Consider the following 27908-nt stretch of genomic DNA (forward strand, 5'->3'; position numbering starts at 1 on the left):
CATTTCTGTTATTTTTATTGCTCTTGGGGTATCTTTTGACATTTTCTCTTGCCTTGAAAAGGTTTGCTGCAAATTTTGTTGCAGAGTGCTACTGCTAGTGGCAAATTCACCGTGCTCACTTTTGTGTTTAAATTTCAGATGTTTTATCAAGTTACTTGTGTTATATGTACTGGCTTTTGTACCTCCTCTCGATTAGGGGTGTCCATGGTTAAAACCGGTTAACCGATTAACCGTTTAAAATTGTGGCGTCAATACATTTGCACAAAACTTTTGCGTTTTTTTTCTGAATGTCGATAAAAAAAATATTGTGAAATGACAGCGTTTCTATTAAAGATGTTATGCGACTAAAGCATTTTTTTCTTTCGCGATAAGTCATTCCAAAAATAATGTCAACGGTCTATATCACAACCACCGCACTAGACATTAGCCTATTATTATTTATGTGAGGAGACGTGGTGTGTCATCCAAGCATTAATGGCAGGCAAAGACACAGAGTTTCTGTGTTTCTCCCTCATTTCTGCTCCGAGGTCTTGATTTTGGCATTTCTTTGAGGTTTTGTCTAGTAGGCTATTCCTTAATCTTTTATGATTTAAAAAAAAAAAAGAAGAACTCTGCCTCGTATTATGTCCAAACGGTCAGTGTACTTTTGTGTTCATTCGTTTCCCCTTATTTAATCCGGCCTAATTGCAAAACGAAAAATGAATGGTTATTTTGTAAAACGCAAAGTTGAACACCAAAATGTTCATTTGAACTGTAGGACTACGTCAAATGCTGCACAAAAATATATATAGGTTATATATAGGCTTTACATATCAACAAATTTTCAGATATTTGTTTGATTTTTTTTGCCCATTTAAACATTTAAAATAGTTGGCAAATGAATATGGAAAAAAAAAAGATTTTACTGTTTTTTTGAGGCCAAATTAGAACCTGGAAATGATATTTTCCCCGCAGTGCTGAATGAGAAGAGCCGTAACCACAGCCTACAGAAAGGAGATTTATAGATGATTTATAAGATATAATAAATGTGTCTGATAATAAAATAATATAAAATAACGAGACATTAATTGTTTGTTAATAAACTATTATTTTCTAAATCAGTTTCTGCTAAAAACAAATCTCCATCCCCGGATCCACCTTTAGAGAGAAATACATAATTAGCTGACTACATAATTACATAGTCAGAAGATATTGGCTTTCGATTCGAATTTGTTCGTTTTAAATTGGACATTTAAAGCTTTAGTCTACTCAGACTAAAGCTTTAAATGTCCAATTTAAAACGAACAAATTCGAATGCGGTGGCTGTTTCAGGTCTCGCGCTTCAGTTCACGGAGATCATGAAGCGCGCCTGCTGTTAAAGCACAACGTTTTCTTGTTATTGTGAGTTTATGCAAATAAATGTATTTGTCAATAATGTATTATTATTTTCTGTATGACCAGAAATGAAAGAGTATTTTAAGTTGTTTCCACTGAAAGAACTGCAATGAAACTGCAAGTGTTCACATGGGCGTCTCGCAGCCATCAGTGCACGCTCCACACTAAGCACACACACTGGATATGCGTCAAAATATTGTGTTTATTTGTGCTTTGTTCCTTTTTTGGATATGCAGCCTAATAAAATGTTACAATAATGATGATGATCATAAATATTTATTTGCGGACACGGAGTTTTTGCAAAATGGACTTGTTTCTGTGCGTAGGCTATTTTCAATTGGCAATTTCAGTTTGAAGGGTGATGGAAATGTGCCTACTGTAGCCTACTTATCACTGCGTTTTATTTCTATAAATTAATTCGTTTCAAATGGGGTCCAACCAGTTATTAAAGGTTTTAAAAATTAACTCTGTATGTTGCAGCGCGAACACTATGGTTAACCGAGTATTAACAGTTAATGAAAAACTTGAAAACGTGCAGCCCTACTCTCGATATTAATGCAGAAATAATCGTGCAGATTGCCATGCGTGGGTCGTCATCATTGATTTTGAAAATATTTCCACACTGCTGAGGCTGACATTGCATCTGGTGTCTCTGTGTGCACTGGAAAGTTCTGTCAGTTACGTCGTGTCAGGTATCGGTCTTTGGTATCGGGGTATTTTTACGAGTACGAGTACAAGTACATGAGCTTGGTATCGGGCCCGATACCCGATACTGGTATCGGTATCGGTGCATCCCTAATTACTATTATGGTCGATAATTCTTCTGATTTCTGGGTTTTGATGTTGTGAAAATTTACCCTGTCTAAAACAACAAATTGAGGGTTTCTGAGATTTTACTTTTTTCTATATATATTTTTTTTAAGTAGTAACTCATACTCACGGTTATGGATAGAAATGTAGTGGAGTAAAGAGTACAACATTTCCCTCTCAAATGTATTCGAGTAATGTCATGAGGACTCCCCAAAAATGATACTCGCATAAAGTACAGATCCCTCAAAAGTGTACTTCAAGTAAATGTACTCCGTTACGGTCCGGCTCTTTTTTATAACGCAAAAGACTGAACCTGATTGGTTCTTGCGGAATGGCAATTTATTATGTGAATAAAAGCCTAAATTCAATCTTGTTTGGACTACACCTGTCAATTGTTATTGTCACTGGATTCATTTTACGATCTCTTTATGAACTTTTTGAAGCTTCTGAGTGGTAGTTGCGTAGCTGTCAAATAAACATCTTTCGTGAGTTTGCAACGACACGAGGGTGAGTGAGTGATGACCAGATTTTTCATTTTAGGGTGAATATCCTAGTCTTCTTCAGTGAAAATATTCACTGGTACCGTACAAATAAATGTTTCTTATACCACAAGAGAGCAGTTTGTTTTATTGAAAAAATGGCGTCCCCTCTTTAAAAACTTCCCCCTGTTCGTTCTCTCTTCCAGATCTTCCTCTAGACTTTCAGTTCCAGAGATTCTCCTCAGATAAGCCCATCACGACAGGTTATTACCCCAGACCTCCAGACTCGCTGCTGAAATGGGAAGAGAACTTGTCCTGAACCGTCACGCCTGTCAGCAGACACCGGGAGATTGTCCCACCGTTACGTTCTCAAGCTTCACCACAGAGCTAGACCATCCATTCGTCCAATCAGTGATCGAGCCCAGTCAGAGCACCGTCTGTGTGTCTTCTCACCCCTTCCCGAATCCGTCTACACAGTATGAAGTCGTGTCGGTTTAGATGCTGAATGTCCATACGTTGATCATTGGATGTAGGAGGAAGTCACAATGTGTTGTGTATCATCATGCAGCGTTGTGCGTTCACTACCGTTAAACTAACTTTAATGGTGTACAGAAGAAAAAAAAAACATGGCTTTCCCATGGGTGGTTTTGTTTTGATCTGTTTGTTTTTATGAAGGGAATGTTACCTCAGAGGATTCTGCTGGAAAGCAAGCACAAATTCTATCGAATATTCATGCGATCAAGAAACAGCCATGAGTTCTTTGCTCCTTTCGTGATTGGTTGATGTTTTGAGTGTTGTAAACTACACGGTTCAGATCTAGGCCGGTTCATTGTATTCTGCAAATGTTTCAAACGAGAAAATGATCATCGTACTTCCAAACCCCAAAATAGTATTAAAGGATTAGTTCACTTTTGAGAAAACTTTTGCTGATAATTTACTCACCCCCATGTCATCCGAGATGTCCATGTCTTTCTTTCCTCAGTCGAAAAGAAATGAAGGTTTTTGATGAAAACATTCCAGGATTTTTCTCCATTTAATGGACTTCAGTGGGAACCGGATGGTTCAAGGTCCAAAAGACAGTTAATAACTGTTTCAGATGCAGCTTCAAATGTCTTTAAACGACACCAGACGATGAATAAGGGTCTTATCATGCGAAACGATCGGTTATTTCAAAGCTTATTCCAAAAATGTAACTTTTCTAAGGACAAATGCTAGCCTTGCTATATTCTCTGAGGCGCGTTTGTAACGTCACGTAATACGTAATTACGTTCAAAAGGTCACGGGCGACGTAGCCGGAAGTACAGAATCAAAATCGTCCGACATCGTTGTTTTTCCTTTTAATTCCTTTTTTTGTAAACGGTGTCTGAGCTAGTTTGCACGTTCAACCTATGCGTTCAACTTGTAAACACTGACTCTGTACTTTCGGCTACGTCGCCCGTGACCTTTTGAACGTAATTACGTAATACGTGACGTTGCAAACGCGCCTCACAGAATGGAGCAAGACTAGCATTTGTCCTTAGAAAAGTTAAATTTTTGGAATAAGTTTTGAAATAACCGATCGTTTTGCTTGATAAGACCCTTATTCATCGTCTGGTGTCGTTTAAAGACATTTGAAGCTGCACTGAAACTGTCTTTTGGACCTTGAACCGTTTGGTTCCCATTGAAGTCCATTATATGGAGAAAAATCCTGGAATGTTTTCATCAAAAACCTAAATTTCTTTTCGACTGAAGAAAGAAAGACATGGACATCTTGGATGACATGGGGGTGAGTAAATTATCAGCAAATGTTTTTTCAAAAGTGAACTACTCCTTTAAAGGAATTGTTCCACAAAACGGCTATTTAATGTCGTTCCAAACCATTGTGCTGTTTTTGGAACTTAAAGAGATCGTCACAAACGGTTCAATGTGAACAAATATGTCGAGCTCAATTTAAAAAGCACAGTAAAACTAGTTCATTCGCTGATCTAACTTTGCATTGAATCAGTTCGTTGATTTAGAGAGCTGAAGTCCAGAACCGGATCATTTTGAACAATTTGATGTATAATTTGATAAGTTAATCAGTGAATACCGACTTGTTGTTCCTCACACTAGTCCTATGTAGGATGTTTTAGGAATGTTTTGTTCCAATGAAGAAAGTCCTACCCATTTGGAACAAGTTGAGTAAAGATATTGGTGAACTATTCCTTGTAATTTCCTTTTGTTTTAGGTCTTCTTTGTTATCGAATGATATTTTTTCTGTGTGTGTGTAATGTTGTGTAAAATATATTGTGCTGTTGGTTGTCAGTGTAAACAGTCGATTTCTGTCTTGCTGGACCAATGTTGAATGGTGCCGAGCTTTACCACCCATTTAGTGATCTCTCACCTCAGACCTGTTATTTGTTTCATGTGTGTGCTGTCCCTGAGCTTTAATAATGATTTAACGCAATGTAAGTGGAATTGATGTGTTTGTTTTTATTATTATTTTTTTTTTTAATATTAAGTGCTCTGATAAGGTTTCTGCAGTACAAATGAATGGATTTTACTGGTACAATGTTAAAACGCACTGCATGTCAAAAGTTCGACAGAGATGCCTAAAAGTGAGTATTGAGTGACACTTGGGTGTCATGGGTACAGAAGTGTGGAAACCCTCATCGTAAGCATGACCTACTTTTCTCAAATGAAAAAAAGTCTCTTCTGCTGTATGTGGTGAGTAGCACTAGTGCCTGTTTATCAAGTGCAAGGGAAAGTGTTCATATGTGCAGATAAAATAAATAAATAAAAATGTTACTATGTTTAAGAGATTTTGTGTGTTATATGTCATTTCACAGCATTTTTAATGTTTTAGTCTATTTAGAGGAGGTGGATGGACTGGATGGATAATATCAATAGACAATCAACATCAAGATTGTGTGGTCACATTTACAAAAACTATATAAAAGGAAATGTCGTATGTCTTTTATTATTATTTTGCTTAAATGGTCATGTGACAACAATAATTTAAGTGGCCTACAACAAGGTTCATTCGTTCATTAGTAACATGAACTAACAATGAGCAATACATTTTTAGTGTGTATTAGTTAGTTGATAAAAATACAGCTGTTTATTGTTTGTTCATGTTCACAGTGCATTAAAGGAGTAGTTCACTTTTTAAAAAACTTTTGCTGATAATTTGATCACCCCCATGTCATCCAAGATGTCCATGTCATTCTTTCTTCAGTCGAAAAGAAATTAAGGTTTTTGATGAAAACATTCCAGGATTTTTCTCCATATAATGGACTTCAATGGGAACCAAACGGTTCAAGGTCCAAAAGACAGTTTCAGTGCAAACTACAAACAGTTCAAAGGGCTTTAAACGACTCCAGACGATGAATAAGGGTCTTATCAAGCGAAACGATGGCTCATAAGCACAAATGCTCGTCTTGCTCTGTTTTGTGATGTGCGTTCGTGACTCTCCTGTTCAAACTCGTTCATCAAAATGAACAAATCTTTTTCCGAGTCAGTTCGTTCATGTCGTTCGTCGAATGAACCAAATGACTTGAAAAAAGATTCGTTCATTTTGAGTTTGAACAGGACAGTCGCACAGAACAGAGCAAGGCGAGCATTTGAGCTTATAAAACTGAACGTTTTTTTTATTTTATTTTATTTATTTTTTTATGACCGATCGTTAAGACCCTTGTTCATCGTCTGGAGTCGTTTAAAGCCCTTTGAACAGTTTGTAGTTTGCACTGAAACTGTCTTTGGACATTGAACCTTTTGGTTCCCATTGAAGTCCATTATATGGAGAAAAATCCTGGAGTGTTTTCATCAAAAACCTTAATTTCTTTTCAACTGAAGAAAATAAAGAAAGACATGACATCTTGGATGACATGGGGGTGAGTAAATTATCAGCAAAAGTTTTTTTTTTTTTTTAAAGTGAACTACTCCTTTAAATAATGTTGAACGTATTAGTAAATGTTGAAAATAATATTATCTAAGATAAAATGCTGAAGAAGTATTGTTCATTCTTAGTTCATGTTAACCTTAATTAATTAACATGAAAGTGTTATCCATGATCGTTAGTCAACGTCATTCCACAAGAATTCAAAATTCATATTCTCAATATTTCATGTCGACTAGTCCATATAGACCTGCTTCATTATAAATGTATCCATATGTTATAATAGGCTACACATTGCAGTGTATTTTGTATTCAGCGACCAAATACAGTTGTTCAAGGTTGTATTATTATTTTGTGAGAAGCGCGTGGCAATGAAAGTGTACTTTAAGAGCGAGAGTGAAAACCACGGGGGGAAATGAATATCTCATATATCTCTCCTCCCTCTCTCTCTCTCTCTCTCTCTCTCTCTCTCTCTCTCTCTCTCTCTCTCTCTCTCTCGCTCGCTCTCTCTCTCTCCTCCAAACCGCTCCTCCTCCGGCAGATGTGACGCTGGTTTGCTGACTTCTTTTGCGCAGATGATTGCGGTTCTGCGAGGCTGTTGACGACAAACAATATCAGGCCCACGGATGCTTCCCATCAGGCATGAGACCCATGACTTCGGCGTTTTTTGGGAAGGTTACGATAACGCAAGTGGATCTGAGAGGTAACGCAGCTCAATACGACTTTCGTTACGATATGATGAAGTTTTGATGTGTTGTAGCATACTTTAAGTTTAAAGAGCGCTAGAACCAACAGAAAAAAGTTAAATATATGTATTTTTCTTGTTATTAGTGGGCTAATATACATTTGTTAAATTTCTTTTTATTTAAATCTAGTTTAGCTTTTAAGCTCCTTATTCAAGCGCCTGGTTTGCATAGATCTTTCAGTTTCCATTGTCTGATCTGTCAGTGTAACTTAGTTATTGTAAATTTCATATATATTTTTATGAAAAGGGCTATAAAAATACAGAATTATCTGTAGAACTTAGATACTATATCGCATAGCATGTGTATTTCTATAGCGAATAGCATGTGTTTCTCTCTTTAAGAGTCAAACTGGATTGAAACAAGCCTGTTCTCTACATCTTTCAATGTGTGTGTGCTCAGAAACTTCACACACAGCTTATGCAAGCATTAGTTGTTTGACCATGTGTTTAGCAGGAATGCAGAGGTTGAGGGGTCAAGGGCCGCTGCTGTGACTTGCCCTATGCGGTTTCACCTTGCTTTCTAAGGAGTTATCAGGAATCCAATAAGTGCTAACTGGAAGGAAGTGATGCATCCTTACCACAAAAGTTGTGATTAGATCACAAAATTGAGCAACAGATTGGAGGATGATATTTGGAGTAAAGGCTGATTTATTGTGTGCGTGTGTGTGTGTGTGTGTGTTTTAAGACAAGAGTAATAGATACCGGCTGCGCTGCATGGACACATGTCTAGACACCCCATAAAACTGGACCAGCTAATTTTCCATTTGACCAGCGACGTGTTAGGAGGAGAAGCCGAGAGCTCACATTTCGGCTGTTGGAAAGACACTGTTTTGGTGAACTCGCTAAATATTATTCAGTTCTAAGTGTTTTCAGGCACAACAGGCTTAAAAGCAGCGAATCAAAGCAAATCAATAGGAAGTATTATTATATGGGACTGGGCGTCTATCTGTTGAAGGTCCTGCTAATCATTCAGTTTCATGAACTTTACTTTCCCCCTGCTCATCTGGTATGCCAAGAAAGCTATTAATTGAGCCATTCGTAGGTTGACTTCCTCAAAAGTGTAAACACTGTGGCTTTGTTTGTCCAAGCCAAGGAGGTCTGTGATTCCTGGAGAAAGCTATTGGTTTGCATTCCCATACGTTTAAATAGCAATGGCTAGGCAAACAAATGACACCCTCTGATATTTTATGGAGCCAAAAATCCAACAGGATTTTTCCTTTGGCTTTTAGATTATTGCAGAAAATAAGCTCTGTGGTCGACAAAAGTTTTATGAATCTTTCACGTTGTGTTCTACAAAACAATCTCCACACATGAACAGAACATTTATGGATTTTGAGGTCGAAATACAATCACCAGAAGTAAAAGCTAAAGTTAGGCTACAAATGAATTAGACAACGGTTGGATGACTTCAGCATCAACACTTCTAACCTTCCGATAAATCTTCTATTCTTTATTTAAAATCTTTAGTTAGTATGGTTTGCAAGAGCACAAGTAGAAATGCAACAAGGCTGTAAAAGTGAGCTAGTGAGATGAGTTTACCTGATGTATAATGTCCCAGACAACCTCTGTAGTCCAATTTAGACACTTGTTAGCAAGCACCTTTTCCAAGACGCATAAAAGCTTAAAAAAATGAATGAGTGCTAACTCGTTTCCAGGTTTTAGGACTCAATCCTCCAGGACTCTATGGAGAAAGATGGAGAAGATTCTTAGAACTAGATGGTGCAGCCATAGATATGTATACATTGTGTGTCCGCCATCTTGGAACAGTTAGGGTTTCATCACTCAATATAAGAATCAGTGATGCCACTACATTGCGCAGTTTCTGGTTGTGAAACCGCCGAGATTTAATATTCCGGAATATTCTATGGAAGCTTGTTTCCGCCACTGAATATAAAAATAAAATAAATTATTGTGACTTTTTATCTCACAATTCTGACGTTTTTTCTCACAATTGCGAGTTTATATCTCGCAATTGTGAGTTATAAAGTCAGAATTGCGAGATATAAAGTTACAATTGTGAGTTATAAAGTCAGAATTGCGAGATATAAAGCCAGAATTGCGCGATATAAAGTCGCAATTGCATGTTATAAAGTCAGAATTGCGAGATATAAAGTCAGAATTGGGTGATATAAAGTCAGAATTGGGTGATATAAAGTCAGAATTGCGAGATATAAAGTAAGAATTGGGTGATATAAAGTCGCAATTCTGAGAAAAAAAGACAGAAGTGCGACTTTTTATTTCACAATTCTGAATTTTTTTTATCACAATTGCGAGTTTACATCTCACAATTCTGACTTTATAACACATAATTGCGAGTTTATATGTCGAAATTCTGACATCTTTTCTCAGAATTGTGAGATTTAAACTCGCAATTACGACTTATCAGGCCAATTCTAAGGGGAAAAAAAGACTAACTTTTTTCCCCCTCAGAATAGTTTAAATCTCACAATTCTGACTTTATATCATGCATTTCTGACTTTATAACACGCAATTGCGACTTTATATCATGCAATTCTGACTTTATATCACGCAATTCTAACTTCATATCTCGCAATTCTGACTTTATATCTCGCAATTCTGACTATATATCTCGTAATTCTGACTTTCCATCTCGCAATTCTGAGAAATAATGTCAGAATTTCGAGAAGTAAACTCGCAATTGTGAGAAAAACAGTCAGAATTGTGAGATAAAAAGTCGCAATTACCTTTTATATTTCTCATTCTATGGCGGAAACAAGCTTCCATACATTTCATAGGTGAGAATGTGTTGGTTTGTGTTTTTATATTACAGGTTTTTAAAATATGATAATGTTTTAATTTTAAAGACGACTCCTTCGTCTCAATGTATTGGTTAGTTTGGCAAAATCATCTGCTGAAGTCTATTGCAGATATAGATAATTATACACGAATTTAACTTTGGTTGCAGATTTGCTCTCGAGTGTTCATGGACTGGCTTTGACTGTTGCAATATGGCGGATGACTTTCACATTGCGGCCCATGGAAACAGATGCTAATGAGGCATCGATATATATATTGGTGCAGCATCTACCAGCAGGGCTTATCCACAAGTTTCCTACGCCCCATGAGGCCTTGCGTCAAAACTGGGCGCGACTTCCGGTTGGAAGTAAACAAAGCGCGACTTGACATGCTTGACACTCGTTCATTCAACAGTTGACAGTCATTCAAGTTATTGCGATCCAAACTAGTTAACGATGTGGGAACACAACCTCAACGAAATTAAAAAGGGTAAAATAACAGTACCTTTACCCTCCACAGTCGTTGATTGGGAGTATCATAATAACATTATTAATAATCAATACTCATCAAGGCATGGTGACAGACAGTTGTGCGAGCTGACAAACAATTAAAATAAAAAACACACACTTAGTCATTGTGCTTTGGAGTTTATTCAAAATTATAAATGAATGTGCTGCTTGAATACATTAACTGGCACATTTGGTATTCTGTCAACACAGGCTTTGATTCTGAGTTTAGGTGTAACATCAGTAGCGAACAGCCAAACACATGCTGATAGAGTTTATAGAATATTAAGAATTTAAACAAATGTACACAGGAAGATTCAGCGTCTTTTGGGAGGTGATGGAAACTACAGTCGTTGGCAGGATCAGAGACGGGCTCTGGCAGGATCACTCTGATTTCGTTTTCGGCTTATGTTCAAAACAATCACGTTTAAGCCACTGAATTAGTTTAGTCCGGCTATACATACAACCGCGAACAGCACATGTTGTCCCTGAGCTCCGTAACGACATCTCTCATAAAGATTTGCGTCTTTAAATAGTAAAATAATTCTCCGAAAAACAGCTAGCCTCTTCGCTAACTAACACACAAAATACCATTGGAATGCTACTTCCGCCGCCTCACCGGAAGTTTCACCCACTTTATTTTTTACAGGAGCGCCCCTCGGAAACTTGTGGATACTTGGATCTTGATAACCAGCCAATCTTCGAGCCCTTCGTTTGAGCATTTCAACCAACATCATTGATTCAATTCGATGGCGTGAGTTTTGTCAGGCCAAGGTACGGAAGGTTGTGGAGGAGTGTTCAGAAAAGCGCTTCAAGAACAGCATTTCCTCAGACTCTACTCAGTTAACATACTGACATGTTCACCTTTAAAGTTTTGACTAACTGTGTTTCTAAGCGCTGAATGTTGGGAGCTTTCAGGCATGCGGGGTTTCCTTGAGCCTGTCAGGAAAAAAAAACTTTCAGTATAGTGAACTTTCATCTCTGTTTCAAAAAAATAAAAGTCCACAAAGCCAGTGAGAGATCAGCCCTACAGCTGGGTCTAATTACTGCAGGCATTCAGACCCTCTAGTGTAACGCAGGGAAAATAACTTCTTTCCCCCTTTCTGTCTGTCTTCTCAGCTGAGAGGGAGCAAAGGGATGTGGTCTCTCACTCTCTGATGCCAGAATGAGAACTTACACCCGTGGTGCACCAACAGTGTTCTTTATAAGTGCACTGTGGATTCTGGCATCCCCGGCTCTGGCTCAAGTGGACCCCAGCGGAGGCATTGCGTTCCTTGGAGGGAACTACGAGGGAACTCACCCCATGCTGTACTTCGGCCAGGCGGAGGTTGAGGAGCTGCAGCGGGCGTCATTGGGGACGCACAAGGCTTTGGCCCGACAGATCCGGGAGGCTGGGGAGGCCATCCTGGAGCGACCGGAGGAGTACCTGCCCCCCTGGAGCCCTGCTGAGTTTAGTGCCCGCTGGAATGAAGTGTATGGGAACAACTTAGGCCTGCTCTCTATGTTCTGCATGCTGTACCCTCACCGTGCCGGTGCGCTGGATGTAGCCAAGGAATACATGGAGCGCATGGCTGTACAGCCCAACTGGTAAAATAATGTGAATGTGTGTCTGTGTTTGATGTGCTTCTTGAAGGGTAATTCCACCTGTGGAGACATGAATATTTATTGAAATTGGGTCATATATGTAGTAGAATTGTATCATGAATTTCTAATTTGGGACCTTCTTGGCCGATAAATGCAGAAAATGACTTTTTAGTGCTTGTGGATTTTTGTGCGTTCCATTCGACCGTATGTGGACTGCGAAGTGGACTTCACAGGGTATTCCGCCATCTTAAGTGAGATTCCAATTCGAAGGGAACGAACATGTTCAGTTCGAAGGGCACTGCAAACGACATAGGGAATAAGGGAACATCGATACATCACTTAACAGGAAGTCCACTTCAACTGATATACCTTGTTCAGGGAGTAGGGAGCAGTGAACACTGCGTAGGGACCCTGTCGAATGGAACGCACCTCACGACTCAGCTCCGCAGGCCACTCCCACAACTCCGCCCATCATTGTAGACTAGGGTTGAGCTCCACTCTACGCTACCGCCTGGAAATCATTTCGTACAATGAAATCCGATAATGCGCGCTAATATAATATGACGGCGTAAGAGCGTCAAGGCGGCGCCCGCGCCATCAGCCAATGGATTGGCGTGATTCTATACGGGCTTCAGACAATCGGCACACTTACTCTGATGCGTAATTTTACACGTGAAATGCAGCCAAACCTTGGAGCGTTTTGTCTTCGGCATCTTCATTAATCCCCTCACTATCAGACGTCCCGGGAGTCTCCTGCATATTGATAACGTCTCCCTGATGCACGCAAATTAGTTAAAATCGCCCAGAATCTAGAGAGAGTGAGCAAGAGCGAGCATGCGAGAAGCAAACCATATAGTGCGCGCACGAGGGAGAGAGCGAGAGAATTTATGTATGTACGCCTCATGACACAGAGACTCGAGACCTAAATTTTCGTTCTTATTCGGTCTGGTTATTACCGTTTACATCGGAACCGGATCCCTATTGGCACCGCGTTTCGGTACCCAACCCTATCCATAATGCATCCGTCTGCGTATTAAGTCCCTTCGTCCATATTTTCAAGTTTCTGCCGGTGAATTGAAATCAAACGCACTGGCACTGATCTGTGATTGGTCTGTTAGCGCATTAGGTCCAACCCCCTATGGATGGGTTTGAAAGGGTGGGATCTAGTGCTTGTAGTCTTTACAGAAATCCCCCCTCTTACACTTCCTCCTACAATGACGTAAAATGACGATTTTTGCATCATTGTTGGAGGAAGTGAAAAAGGTAAATAGCGGATTTCTCTCGCCTCAGGGGAAAATGAGAGTGTTGCACAACCATTCAATAGTATAACTGGATTTCTAATTGAAGTCTTAATGCAAATGGGTGGAGTGTCCCTTTAAAGGCCTTCGGACGTGGAGCTTTGTATGATGCGTTGATGTAATTTCCACTGAAATAGGAATCTAAGGCGGGACATATTGAATCTTTTCAAATAGCCAATAGCATTTAGTTTACCTCACAGACTGCAAGTCGTACTTACAGCACCATGGAAGCAAATCTGAGTGCTGATGAAAGGTTGGATTTATGTGAAAGTATAAACTCTTCAGTCCCCTTTTTTGCATTTCGTTAGCTTTAATTTTGTCTTGTGCTAAAATGTTTAAAGGCCCACTGGAGTGCCTTGGTACGCACAGCTTTGTTTGATGCGTTGACGTAAGTTACACTGAAACAGGAAACTAAGGCGGGACAAATTGAATGGCTCCTCACCTTTTCAAATAGCCAATAGCGTTTAGTTTACCTCACAGACTGTGAGTCGTACTTGACCGCACCGTGGAAGCGAATCCGAGCGCTGACGATATGATGGATTCAATAGTTGAGGTGTGAATAAATTCTAGCCATTTCATTCTTAACTAACGTACAGTTGGAAAATTGAATAAAACTTTAGCGTATGAGCAACCGAATACACATCTGCAACCCATATTGCTCTGTGACGTGTCAACGGTCGCTTTGGCCAGGTGGTCCCGGGGACTGCGGGTGAAAATTAGCTTCGGCTAACTCTGGCACAAAGCATCTCTTCGTAAGACTAATGTATTTTGTGCATTGTCCCTGATAAATAAATAAAATAAAGGAAATAAAGCAAAGTCTGTTTATAGCAGATGTGATGAGAAGCTGAAGTCTGCGGTGATGTCATAAAAATCCATGATCCATTTTAGCGGAGTAAAGGACTGTAAGTTTTGAATGCTTATATCTCCTAAACGCAAATTTTGTCATTGTTTTGGAACACATCAGCTTATTGATAACCTTACGGCTAACATATTTGTACTAAAAGCTAAATAACTTAAAATTTGATTTCAGGGTGCCTTTAAGCACCCAAAACACTCGTGACAAAGGTTCGATATACTTTTTTGTTCTTTGCTTAGGGGTAAAAAGAATCTTTAAATTCCTTAGCAGCTGAATACGGTTAGCAAGCATCCCGACGCCACCCACGCGGCTGTGGCTTTAATAAATAAGCAGTTAAGAATGCATTGATTGTAGCAATGTTTCAGTGGCACTCCAGCCAAAGGAAGTCACGTCAAGTTTGTTTATTTACCACTTTATATAGTAGATTGCTTCAAAACAAGTAGGTTTGAATCGTGCTCGGAGCGTTGCAAGTAGAACTGGTTACATTGGTGCCGTGACCCGGGTGGGATTGAGGCTTGGGGGGGTGAGCTATGCAAGTAAACCTCACTGCCCCGGCCTTAAGAGGTTCACTAGGGATTGACGCTAGTGGCTGCGGTCTTTATCGTTCTTGAATGCGTGCCCACCTTCCATGCCAGTTGACGCTAGTTCGAATCCCGCTTGGAGCAATGCCAGTATGACCAGTTATACCTGCAAGGTGCTTTAATATTAACCATTCATTAGATCTTTTTAGTAAAGGGTGAGCACTAATGTGATCCTAAGCAACAACTGAAAGGGTTTTGTGAGGCATTTATTCACAGTATTGTGAGCTTTTTTCGCAACACAACCCAGAACACACTTTAGAATTACGCTGGATTGACCTCAAATATTCAAGTTGTCAGTTAGGGTCGCACTTATTTTTTTAAGTTGAAACAATATTTTTTAAGTGAAAAAGCCACAACCAATTTTGTTTTCATGAACATAAAAAGCATATTGAATTCAGATTCAAACAGGTGCACAAATTTTGTTATTATCTTCATTTTAAAGGAGTAGTTCACTACTAGTTAAAAAAAAAACTTTTGCTGATAATTCACTCACCCCCATGTCATCCAAGATGTCCATGTCATTCTTTCTTCAGTCGAAAATAAATTAAGGTTTTTTATGAAAACATTCCAGGATTTTTCTCCATACAATGGACTTCAATGGGAACCAAACGGTTCAAGGTCCAAAAGACAGTTTCAGTGCAAACTACAAACTGTTCAAAGGGCTTTAAACGATTCCAGATGATGAATAAGGGTCTTATCAATCTAAACGACTGCTCATTAAAAAAAAAAGACAAAGTTTAAGTTTTATAAATTCATTCATTTTGATGCACGAGTTCGAATAGGAGAGTCACGAACGCACGTCACAGAACAGAGCAAGGCGACCATTTGAGCTTATAAAACTTAAACTTTTTTTTTTATTAAATGAGCGATCGTTTCGCTTGATAAGTCCCTTTGAACAGTTTGTACTGAAAGTGTCTTTTGGACCTTGAAGGTTTGGTTCCCATTGAAGTCCATTACATGGAGAAAATCATCAAAAACCTTCATTTCTTTTCGACTGAAGAAAGAAAGACATGGACATCTTGGATGACATGGGGGTGAGTAAATTATCAGCAAAAGTTTAACTCTCCAAATCTGTATATAAGGATTTGCTGGAAAACCTCTGCTATATACAGCCATTTGTCACTTTCTGCAGATGTATCCATACATTTAGATTCATACATCTGGCAGATGCTTCCAACTTGCTTTGCATTCAATCTACACATTTTTCCTTATGCTTTAGAAAGATGTATTCTCACCTACGTAGATGTGTTGCAAGATCTTTAAGTAGAGCCAAGTTTGCTATTCTTAAAACCAGATGAAACACAATAAACACCTTCTATATTGGCCTACACTCGATTGGATGTGTTATTGTTCAGAAACTATCCCAGATCCACTCTGTAATAGGTAAGGTACTTAGGGCCACAATGTCTAATATATAAGCATAAACCATTATTATTGTTATTATTATTATAACATGTTTAACACATTCCATGTTTCTAAGGCCACAAGGACTCTCTTTTTCAAAACATATGGTTTTAGTTTATGAACCAGAATTGCTGATTGCTGTGTTTGTTGTCACTGTACCTTCTACGGTTAGTTCACCAAAAAATGAAAATGATGTCATTAATGGCCCGTAAGACCTCGGTTCATCTTCGGGAGACAGTTTAAAATATTTTAGATTTAGTCCGAGAGTTTTATTAAATTTTATTAAATAGTTACTAACTAACCCACTGATGATGTCTTTATTTCCTTTCTGGACAAGGACAGTATACCGTACATACATTTCCAATGGAGGGACAGAAAACTCTCGGACTTAATCTAAAATATCTAAAACTGTGTTCCTAAGAGGTCTTGCGGGCTTGGAACGACATGAGGGTGAGTCATTAATGAATTTGTGGGTGAACTATCCCTTTAAGACCTCTATCTTGACAATACTTGCTTCTTTTAAACTGAATATCTCCAAAATGTTGGCCCAGCCAAACCTGCCTCTGACGCCACTAACACAAAAGCCTCTAATGCAGTGAGTGACAGGTAGACCTGCCTCTGATGTGTCTAAACTTGCGTCTGATGCTTCGGATACGCTCATATCGCTTGCTCTATGTCACTGATTTATTAACATCAGTCTGATGGCCAAACAATAACTGCAGATTTTGACCTCAAAAAACTCAAAAATAGGACATTTTTACGGTTTGATCTAAAAGTAAAAAAATAAATAACACAAAATGCAAGGGATCAGCGCTTTAAGCTAAAAAAAATCCTTTCTGTAAAGAGTAAAGTCGTTTAAGCCCTTGTCATAATCCTCCCAAAGCTAAGACATGTTGCCCATCAAATGTATCAAAGGCTGAATTATTGCTGTCCCCACAATATCTAATTTCAGTTTATTCCATAATAGCAAAAACTATGGATTACCTTGAACTATGAATCACATTGACCCAGATTCCACTGTCATCATTTTAATCCAACACATTCGTTCTTTTATTTGGAAAGTGCGCTGCCTCCACCTTACATAACATCAATTGCAAAATGGCTCAGTAGGTTAGATACATCTCAAATCATTTAGCTAAGACAAAGTCTTCACACTTGTGAATATTCATGGATGACATTTATTCTTAATTATAAGTCGGCTCCAGTCATTGGGCAAGTCTTGAGTCACAGAAACGAGCGAGTCATTGAATCATTCATCAGTCTTGGGATGATTCTGTGGAATGATTCACTCTTTAACGAAGCTCCCGTCACGTTCCTTCATTCAGGGGACCAGGGTTACATATTCAACCCATACATTTAAGTTATCCAGTTATATTTGGAGTTATATTTTGGTTTTCAAAAATGTGGGTTTATTCATCCGTTCAAATATTGAAAGTGTCGGTTTTGCTCACCTCCTCCAGTGAGTTCTCAGAGTGAGTGCTGATGTTTGTGGATGGTTGGCTGGTTGGGGTTAACTGCTGCGGTTCTGCACTCTCATTTACACTGCCGCCAGCATGTAGTGGCCAACCAGGACCAGCCCAACGCAAACCTCCAGCTTCTGGAACTCATAACATCGTCTGTGTTATTACACACACTCCGGATTGTAGGTGTAGCGGTAGCACTGATTCAGATCTACAGCCTCCACTGCTCTTTCATTGCTTTGTCAAAGCCAAAATCTGTTACACATTTGCTACTAGCAGACACTTGTTTGTTACCAAAGTAAGTGGTTCTCAAATTGCATGAAATTTTGTTCTACCATTTCTCTCCTGGTAATGCTGTCCAGTGAGTAGCAATTGAAATGCAGCTCACTTGAAGAATTGACATTAATAATGTATGTGGACATTGTTTATCTACTGTATGTGTATTAACCTAAATCAGCTCTTTTTAAAGCGGTCAGTGTCTATTAAAAGTTATTGCGATGGTATCATAGTACAGTAATATTTGCGTTCTGAGACGAAGTTCATGTCTGTTGTCATGTTTGGTAAAACATATTATTACACTTAAATACTTAATTATCTCACCATTTTGTTTATTTGTATTAAATTATTTTTATTTATTAATTTTTTTTGTCCACTTTACATGAAAAGAAATTAATATCGGCTAAAAATAAACTGGAAAAAAGTAGGGCTGACACTTTTTAATGTGTTTCTTAGAAATAATGTGATAATAAAATAAACTAGGGCTGTCAAACGATTAATCGCGATTAATCGCATCCAAAATAAAAGTTTGTGTTTACATAATATACAGTATGTGGGTGCAGTGTGTATAATTATTTTCTATATCTAAATACACACATGCTTGTATTTAAGAAATATTTTCATGTATATACTGTGTATAGATTTATATATAATTTATATTATATATAAATATAAATAATTTTTTTTCTTAAACATGTGTGTATTTATATATATACAGTATACAAAATAATTATACACAGTGCACCCACATATATTATGTAAACACAAACTTTTATTTTGGATGCGATTAATCGTTTGACAGCCCTAAAATAAACCTAATTAATCCGACCCCCGACCCCTATGTGAATTCTGTAATTCTTCCACAGAACAAATGGATGAAGTAACACATAAAACTATAATTCTAACTGTTTTTTTTTTTTTTTTTGCTAATTTGATTTTCTGCTAACCAACCTACAGTATTTTTACAGTACAATAACTTAAATAACTCTATATGGCCAGAAATGATCTTCTGATAAAAGTTTAAACTATCCTCAGGATATTTTATGATCAGTTCACATAACAAGAAACTGGAAATCTCTATGAATGTAAAAATCCCTCCTGGCAATACAAATCTCTGATTAGTTAACATATTTGAGCAGCTTTCCTCTTTGCAATTGCTGTTCTTTTAAGCTCTATAAACAGAAACAGGTTTTATTTTCTGGCTAATGTTGTGTGAGAGTATGTTCAGACGGCTGTTTTGTTTCAGGATGGTGAAAGATGCTCCGTGGGATGAGGTTCCTATAGCGCACTCCCTGGTTGGCTTCGCTACGGCGTACGACTTCCTGTACGAGTACCTTAGTAAAGTTCAGCAGGAGCGTTTCCTGCAGGTGATCGGGAACGCTTCACGCTACATGTATGAGAAGTCTTACCACCGCGGATGGGGATTCCAGTACCTCCACAACCACCAGCCCACCAATTGTGTTGCTCTTTTGACTGGCAGTCTCGTGGTCATGAACCAAGGTGAGTCTAACATTTCTTTAGCGTTGTATGTCACATTGTCACATAAAGTCATGTTGAAAACTGTTTTTTTTTTTTTTTTTTTTTTTGACTGGTCCAGTTCTAATGTAAACAGCCTGAAAGATGGGACTTCCGTTCCTGCAACTGCTAAATTGAGCGTTACCAATTCTTCTATTCATTTTTCTGTGATCGGTCTGTTCAGTCCCCTTTATATTGTTTATGACTCTATGGTCCGAAAGCAATGTAGGAACTAGGAAGGCATCAAGGCACGTCTGAATCCAATGTTGGCTTCGCTTCCTGTCTTCTGAGAAACCTTCATCTGATCGTTTTTTGAAGGCACTATAGATCAGTGTTGTAGTACTCGAGACTCGGACTCGGTCTCGAGACCATATTTTAATGGTGTTGGTCTTGTCATGGACTCGTGTCCATTTGGACTCGGAATTGACTCGTACTCGAAAATATTTTTTTTTAGGACTCGGAATTATTCCCGAGTCCACTCGAGTTCAATTAAAAATATTTTTCATGATTATTAATGTATGTTAATAAAATATTTCTTTAAATTGATTGACACACCCAGTGATTGGTGATTTTCTAGTGCGCAACTGCGCATGACAAATTGTAATAAAATTACTTTTAACACCACCTACTATGTGGCCTTTTTACCCTAAACTGATCATATTTTTTAAACTCTAAGTAAATTCAGTAAAAAAAAAAAGGATTTCTCTAAGTAAATAAAAGTAAATTAGGTAATCAACCCTCACTGGTCTCGGTCTCGACTCGGACTCGACCGTCTCTGGTCTCGGACTCGACTCGGACTCGACTCTCTATGGACTCGGTCTTGACTTGGACTCGAGTGAGGTGGTCTCAACTACAACACTGCTATAGATGTATCCTTCACTGCCTTTGATATCCCACAATCCTTTGTGTGACAGTTGAGCTAAGGAATAAAGATGGCGTCTGAAAGATGTGGTTGGTGGTCATCTGCCTAAGCTTTCGGATGCAGCCATTGGTGTTTAAATAATGAACGTGGAATCGAGGTCTATTTGGAAATGCTGTTGTATGAAATGGAAGTAGGGATCATCTACAGGATTGTACAGGGGACTTGACTTTTTCCATTGGTTGTGGATTGGATTGTGAAAAGAGAGCGTTGTATACATGAATGGATAGGGATCTGAGTGTGAATGGCTTTTCTGCAGCGTGGGCTTATACATCAAAAGCAAATTATGGCATTTTAATGAAAAAATTATTTAAAAAATGTATATATATATATATATATATGACCTGTTCTATGCACAGTTCCAACACAATTATAAGCTCATGACAAGATTGTAAAACTTTTATATTTTTAGGATTCTTGAAAAGGGACAAAATGAAAATATCTGTAAAGTACATATGGACTAGGCCTAGACTTCGCCCACAGGAATTCAGTCGGTGAAACACATATCCAAAAGTTCACAACCACTTAAAAGCTCAAATAACACATTTTAAATGGAACAAAAATATGATTCCTCTTGCCTATAATTAGTAACACTTAGAACCACAGAAGACGAAGAGGATTACAAAAGAACATTCGATTTATTATGAACTCAGAAAAACAAGTGTGCTAGTGCACAGACATCAACCTACAAATGAACAGGACAAAGGGAGGGACTTAAATACACAGTGATGATTAACTAAAGTGACGAACAGCTGTGAAGAATGGTGTTTGTGTCCATGGAGAAATGCATATCCATGTGGCATATCCAAACTAAAACAAAGGGAACACATGCCATGAATGAAAACAAAACAAACAGTGTGTGTGTTCTGTAGTCAAAATGATGTTCTCTAATAATTGACAGCATACCTCACATACTTTTTTGAACCCCCCCCCCCCCTCTCTCTCTCTCAAAAAAAATCCTGTAACAGCACTTCTTAAAGGAGTAGTTCACTTTAAAAAAAAAAAAAACCTTTTGCTGATAATTTACTCACCCCCATGTCACCCAAGATGTCCATGTCTTTCTTTCTTCAGTCGAACAGAAATTAAGGTTTTTTTCTCTATATAATGGACTTCAATGGGAACCAAACGGTTCAAGGTCCAAAAGACAGTTTCAGTGCAAACTGTTTAAAGGGCTTTAAATGATTCCAGGCGATGAATAAGAGTCTTATCAAGCGAAACGATCGCTCATTTAAAAAAATAAAAAAACAAAGTTTAAGTTTATAAGCTCAAATGGTCACCTTGCTCTGTTCTGTGATTCGCATTCGTGACTCTCCTGTTCGGACTCGTTCATCAAAATAAACAAATCTTTTTTCGTGTCATTTGGTTCATTCAATGAACAAAATGAACGAGTTGACTCGGGAAAAGATTCATACATTTTGATGAACGAGTTCGAACAGGTGAGTCACGAACGCATATCACAGAACAGAGCAAGGCGACCATTTGAGCTTATAAAACTTAAACTTTGTTTTTTTTTTATTTTTTAAATGAGCGATCGTTTCGCTTGATAAGACCCTTATTCATCATCTGGAATCGTTTACAGCCCTTTAAACAGTTTGCACTGAAACTGTCTTTTGGACCTTGAACCGTTTGGTTCCCATTGAAGTCCATTATAAGGAGAAAAATCCTGGTGTTTTCATCAAAAACCTTAATTTCTTTTCGACTGAAGAAAGAAAGACATGGACATCTTGGATGACATGGGGGTGAGTAAATTATCGGGCGAAAGTTTTTTAAAGGTGAACTACTCCTTTAAATTAGAATATTTCATTTTAATCGAAAGTGAAACTCTGTGCTCTCAATCTGTGGACAATCTGTGACTCCCAAGTAAACCGACATATGGTTTTTGGAGATAACACACGGGTTGTGAAGAAGGAAGGGTCTGCCCGCTCGCTCAGCGTTCCTGCCTGGAATTTAAGGCTGCTCAGGGTCATTCTGCTGAGCTGAACTTAAGCCTTCCTAATTATTTCCCCAGCGAAGCAGTTCACCACATGACTCCAGGATTTCAGCACTGATATTTTCCCCTCGCTCTCTTGCTCTTTTGTGTTTCTCTCGGTCTTTATCCCTCGCCTGCAGCTATTCATAACACAATCTGTCGTTTCTGGCTCTGAAAGTATGTCATTTTGCCTTTTCGAAACAGCTTCTCTCATATCTTTCCAAATATTTGCCCTTCCCAGCATTCCCATCCCAAGCCGCTCCGTTTCATAGCAGATGATTCTGTATAAAACAACATCATTGATACAGAGTGAATGATGTGGGTTTGTGGAGATCGGCCTGGATGAAGGAACGGTGGCTTAGCTTAAAGGGTTAGTTCATCCAAAACTGAAAATGAAAATAATCATTTACTCACCCTCCTCATGTTGTTCCAAACCCATTAGACTTCCTTTTGTCCATTGAAGGTCCTTGCGACTAAGAATTTGAATGTGCCTTGTATGTGTGTCAAAGACAAAGTTGTAGTTGTGTGTGCTTTTAATGGATGGACAGAAATATATAAATATGTTCCTTTGTGTTCAGAAGATGAATGGAGGTCTGATCGGTTTGGAACGATATAATGACAGATTATTTTTTGGGGAACTGTCTCTTAAAATGAACTTTGTGTACACAGAACTCCTTGTAATACCAACCAACCCATCAGTTATACATTGCACTAGTCGCAACAGTCATGAATTTGGCGGTAGTGTTTTCTTAATATTATTATTATTATTCATTTGCCATTTGATCTTCACTTGGCACTTTTTGAAGCTTGCCTGGTTTTGTAGTTTGACACTTTAGATCATCAGAGTATGGCACGTCTGATCTTCAGTCAAGCGGAAACGTCCCACCATCACACTCTTTTGGTCTCACTTCATCTGTAGCTATTCATATAAAATACAAGGCTATGATTTTGGCCGTAGGGGGTTCCACTTGAACGGCGTTCCCCAACCTCGGCACACTGCTAAGCATCTGTTTTCTTCCACCGTCTGGTGCTTCCGTCACAACAAGGTATAAAGTCTCTCATTTCTACTGGAGTGGGACACCATTACAGCTCTCATGAAGACACCTTTGAGATTACTTTTGATGTCTGAGAATGATATTACTTAAGCTTGGGTTTTCTTTGAAAAATGAGTGCGCTTAATTGAATGCGCATTTGTTGTGAACTTCAATTCTTAAAAGTATATTTGATAGTAAAGTATGCAGATAGTTAAGTAGAAGTAGAAGTCCACTTAAGAGAGCACACTTTCATGACTGTTTCTTAACCCACTTAAAGGGTGTAACTCTTTTAGTTTATTCTTAGCTAAAAACACTTAGTTCTTTCAAAAATATATGTGCTCATTAATGTATATTTACTTCGTTCAAGTAATAAAGTATTCTCGTGAGTGTATAATATGCCATTGAAAATACATACGGGTAAGGGGTTCTAATGTCGGCCGCCATGTTGCCCCTCCATCTTGAAAGTACATTAGCCAAAGAGGGACATACCCGTTAATTCAAGCTTCGCCTTTCGCGTTTACATTTGAGTCAACACTCATGGACGAGGTCGAACTGGAAGCCATGTTAATCTTGGACTACATTGGCCACCGTAGGAGTTAAAACGAAATCGGAATTGAGAGGAACAGAAACTAAGGCCATGTCCACACTAATACATTTTTCGTATGAAAACGTATATTTTTTTCTCCGTTTTGGCCTTCTGTCCACACTGAGACGCCGTTTTAAGTCAACAAAAACGTATCGTTTGGAAAACGCTCTCCAAAGTGGATAAATTTGAAAACGCCGTTTTCGCGTTGTAGTGTGGACAGTGAAACCGGAGGTATTTCAAAACGATGACGTAAGTTTAGTCATGTGATCCATGTAATACCAATAGATATTCATGTTTATCGCTATGGGCTATATGCACGAATAAGTTCCGCATTTGACGTAAGGATGCTCGTCCATTTCCGGTTGTGTAGATTAAAGCGGAGGAAAACCGGAGAAAACGGGATTATGGCAGAGTCTTCAATATTTACTGTCCTCCCGTCTTTGAAACGAAACGTACATACGTTTAGATGTAATTTTATATATAGTTATGTTTATTTAATATAATTTTAAAAAGAAGCATAAACACAACGAGGGGTGTCTGTTTTATCTGTTTTTGTGACTAACGTTTCATTAGTATAACCATGGAGTATAAAATTCAATATAAATTCTCGGTATTGCATTGGACTCTATGATCGGCGGAAGTTATCGAGCATCCTTAATCCTTCACCGGAAATAACGCCGTGCATAGAGCCCATTGTGCCTGTTATGTGTTACTGTTATTTTCCCATCTGTATCATCTCAGTGAGCTTTTGTGAAGTTTCACGCATGCGCAGTAAAGTGAATTTAGAAGTTTCTCATCCACAATGAAACGTCGGAGAACGCCTGAAAACGCTAGTGTGGACGGAGAGCGTTTTTTAACGAAAACCCCGTTTTCAAATGTATCCGGATCAATGTGGACGTAGCCTAATATTCACTGGATGGTCATATACCTTTTCACCACTAGATGGGGGTAAAAATCACACAGAGTAGCTTTAATGATGAGTTTAAAAAGTGCACTTTGTAATGATGTCAAATTAAAAGTTTTTAATCAATATAGAAGAAGTACACTTATTTTGATGTTGACTAACATAGAACACATGGAAAGTACTTGATTACATTTTTACGGTAACTAGTGTTTTATTCAATGTTACATTCAAAGTTTAAGTTATTAACGACACTGGTGGCCGTTAATGGAACTGCAGCCAGCAACTTATTAACACTCGTGTATGCGTAACACACAAGAGACTGAGTGTGATTCAGGGCTCAGATATACTCTAGGCAAAGTTGTTTTTCTGTCCTTTGCTGAAAATAACAGCGATATACTCTTAACCAACATCCTGACGCCAGCCACACTGCCGAGAGCGACATTTAGCTGAATATATAAATATGTGCTGTGTTTTTCTCTTAATAACAAAATAAACACACAACAAAATGAGCAAGCATCTGATCATAGCGATGTGGAGATGTTTACAAAAGCTCTGCAATTTGTCGTCATCATGTTGACAGGTGAGGTCATTAAAATTATACTGTTTTGATGGTTATGTTATAAAGAACATTTGAGACTACATATGAGACGATGGCTTAAATAAATCCCTTTTCTTCGCATGACACATTGACATTATAGTACAGAATGGCTCTTTTGGCATTTTCCCTGAACATTGTATAAGCATTTCAGGAAGAGAAGCTTTTGCACTTGCCTCGAGTACCTTATTGCTTTTATAAAACGGTTACCACACAATACAAATATTAAAGTAAAAAAAAAAATGTATTAGTTCAACTTTCATGAAGTAAAATCACTAAAAGCCTTCCTTCCGCTGGAAAAAATAGTCCCTGACCGTGAACAGCAACAACGGTCCAATGTGTAATATGCATGAAAGCTCAAATAAACACAACATAGGAACCGCAGTGTTGTGCAGTGATACAAAGAGCCATTGAGTGAAGCGGTCATAGCCGTGTGTTATCATGATTAAAGCACAGCTATTGACCAATCAGGATCAAGGATTGGAACTCACCGTTTTATAAGTTTAATTACAAACTGCTCATTGGGAATAAAAAGCAACTCTCGATTAATACATGAAAATATCTTGCATATATCCCCATTGATATCAATCTCAATAGAAATGACAATAAAGTATTTTTGACTTGTCAGTACTTTCAATTATATACAAAGTAGAAGTAAATTTAAAGGGTTAGTTCACCCAAAAATGAAAATTCTGTCAGTATTTACTCACCCTCATGTTGTTCCAACCCAGTAAGACCTTCGTTCATCTTCGGAACACAAATTAAGATATTTAAGATATTAAGATCGCTCCTGCATACAGTCCATAGGCTTCTTGAGGGAATGACAATTGATGGCCTCGAAAAGTCATTAAAGACATCGTTAAAATAGTCCAAGTGACTACATCAAATGACGAGAATACTTTTTGTGCGCAAAAAACAACAAAAATAACGACTTTATTTCAACTATTCGTTTATTTCTCCCTCTGCACGAGTCAGGTTACTAGTTTAGTAGCGTAAGCTTCTGTTATTGTACGTCACACGCATCACACACATGACCAGCGTCGGCCAATAGTGAGCCTACGTGTGACGTAGCTTTACGCTATCACACTACGTTAACTGACTACAGGCCCATGGAGAAGGAAGTGAATAATTGAAAGTCGTTATTTTTGTTTGTTTTTGCGCACAAAAAGTATTCTCGTCGTTTGATAAACTTAAGATTGAGCCACTGTAGTCACTTGGACTATTTTAACGATGTCTTTAATGACTTTTAGATGCCAGCAAGAGTCATTCCCTCAAGAAGCCTATGGATTAGTATACAGGAGCGATCTTAATATCTTAAATATCTTAATTTGTGTTCCGAAGATGAACGAAGGTCTTACGGGGTTGGAACAACATGAGGGTGAGTAAATACTGACAGAATTTTCATTTTTGCGTTTTAACTTTACATTCAGAAACACACTTTGACCATATTTCAAAGACAACAGAATTATGAAATTACATATAAAGATGTAATACTTGGATGAAAAAGCACTTTAACTGTATTTAATTGAAATTTAAACTACATTTTCATTTAATTATAAGCCAAATTTAATATCAGTGTCCAGAAACATGACATTCAGTCCACACTTAGTCTTTAGTCTATCCTTTTAAAGTATTTCTTTTTCGGTTATTTCAGTGTAATGCTTTACCCAAACTTAAAATTCAAGATCAAGAGCGAGTGTATTGTGCTGTGTGGCATACTGCATAGTTTGTCCAATGCGCACAGTACACAAACAGCAAAAATAGCACCAGTGGTGTGATGATGTCTGACTCTCCAAACACACCGGTTCTCATTCAACCATACCTTCATTGAGCTAAACATCGCTGGACTAAAATTAGAGCATACTATGCGCTTCATAGACTGTTTACACTAGAAAAAGACTGCCAATCATGCCAAAGACTGTCAATTTAACTAAACGCCAAAAGCAGCTGAAGAAGTTATTCAGACGAACAGAAAAAGGGCTTTGTGGAATGAAGTGTGTTTTCTACTGTGAATGTTTGCCTAATACGGTGCAGTCAGATTGGATAACTCCAGCTTGTGTGCAGTCCACGGAGTTGGTGATAGCATGTGTTTGTGTCAATGTTGTTGTTCACTGAGAGTAATTCGTGTTTGATTGTTAACCGCCGCGCGTGTGTGTGTGTAAGAGTAACTTAGATACACAGTAGCTGTTTGTCGGAGGATCTGCTGTGTTCCAGGAAAGCTGTGGTGTGGCAGTATTACTCAAACTGATGACTTGTGGTCTAAATATTTATGTGGTTCTTCTCAGAATCACCCAGGCATGCTGGGAGAGGAGTTGGGGGTACATTTGACACATTTTCCTGAAATTAAGAGCGCTAACTGAGAGTTTAGCTCATATTAGTACAGGAAGTTTTGCTTTTTTG

General features: G+C 38.3%; 2 protein-coding genes across 3 annotated transcripts in view; both read left to right on the top strand.

The window, feature by feature from the left end:
- The window catches only part of nt5dc1 (5'-nucleotidase domain containing 1), an 88606-nt gene extending 85353 nt beyond the window's left edge, over positions 1-3253 (top strand). Inside the window, exon 12 of the mRNA XM_089118381.1 lies at positions 2870-3253. Coding sequence (XP_088974507.1) covers positions 2870-2982 — 113 coding nt within the window. The 3' untranslated portion in view covers positions 2983-3253. The remainder of the gene's footprint in view (positions 1-2869) is intronic.
- A 3790-nt stretch (positions 3254-7043) lies between these two features.
- The window catches only part of dse (dermatan sulfate epimerase), a 33563-nt gene continuing 12698 nt past the window's right edge, over positions 7044-27908 (top strand). The window contains exons 1-4 of one of the 2 annotated variants that reach the window (XM_089118378.1): positions 7044-7222; positions 11177-11301; positions 11647-12114; positions 19233-19486. In XM_089118378.1, coding sequence (XP_088974504.1) covers positions 11693-12114; positions 19233-19486 — 676 coding nt within the window. In that variant the 5' untranslated portion in view covers positions 7044-7222; positions 11177-11301; positions 11647-11692. The remainder of the gene's footprint in view (positions 7223-11176; positions 11302-11646; positions 12115-19232; positions 19487-27908) is intronic. The other variant, XM_039668602.2, reaches the window with a different exon arrangement.

The sequence above is a fragment of the Pimephales promelas genome, chromosome 13, assembly GCF_988280905.1.
Source record: "Pimephales promelas chromosome 13, fPimPro1.hap1.1, whole genome shotgun sequence".
NCBI classification, from domain to species: domain Eukaryota; kingdom Metazoa; phylum Chordata; class Actinopteri; order Cypriniformes; family Leuciscidae; genus Pimephales; species Pimephales promelas.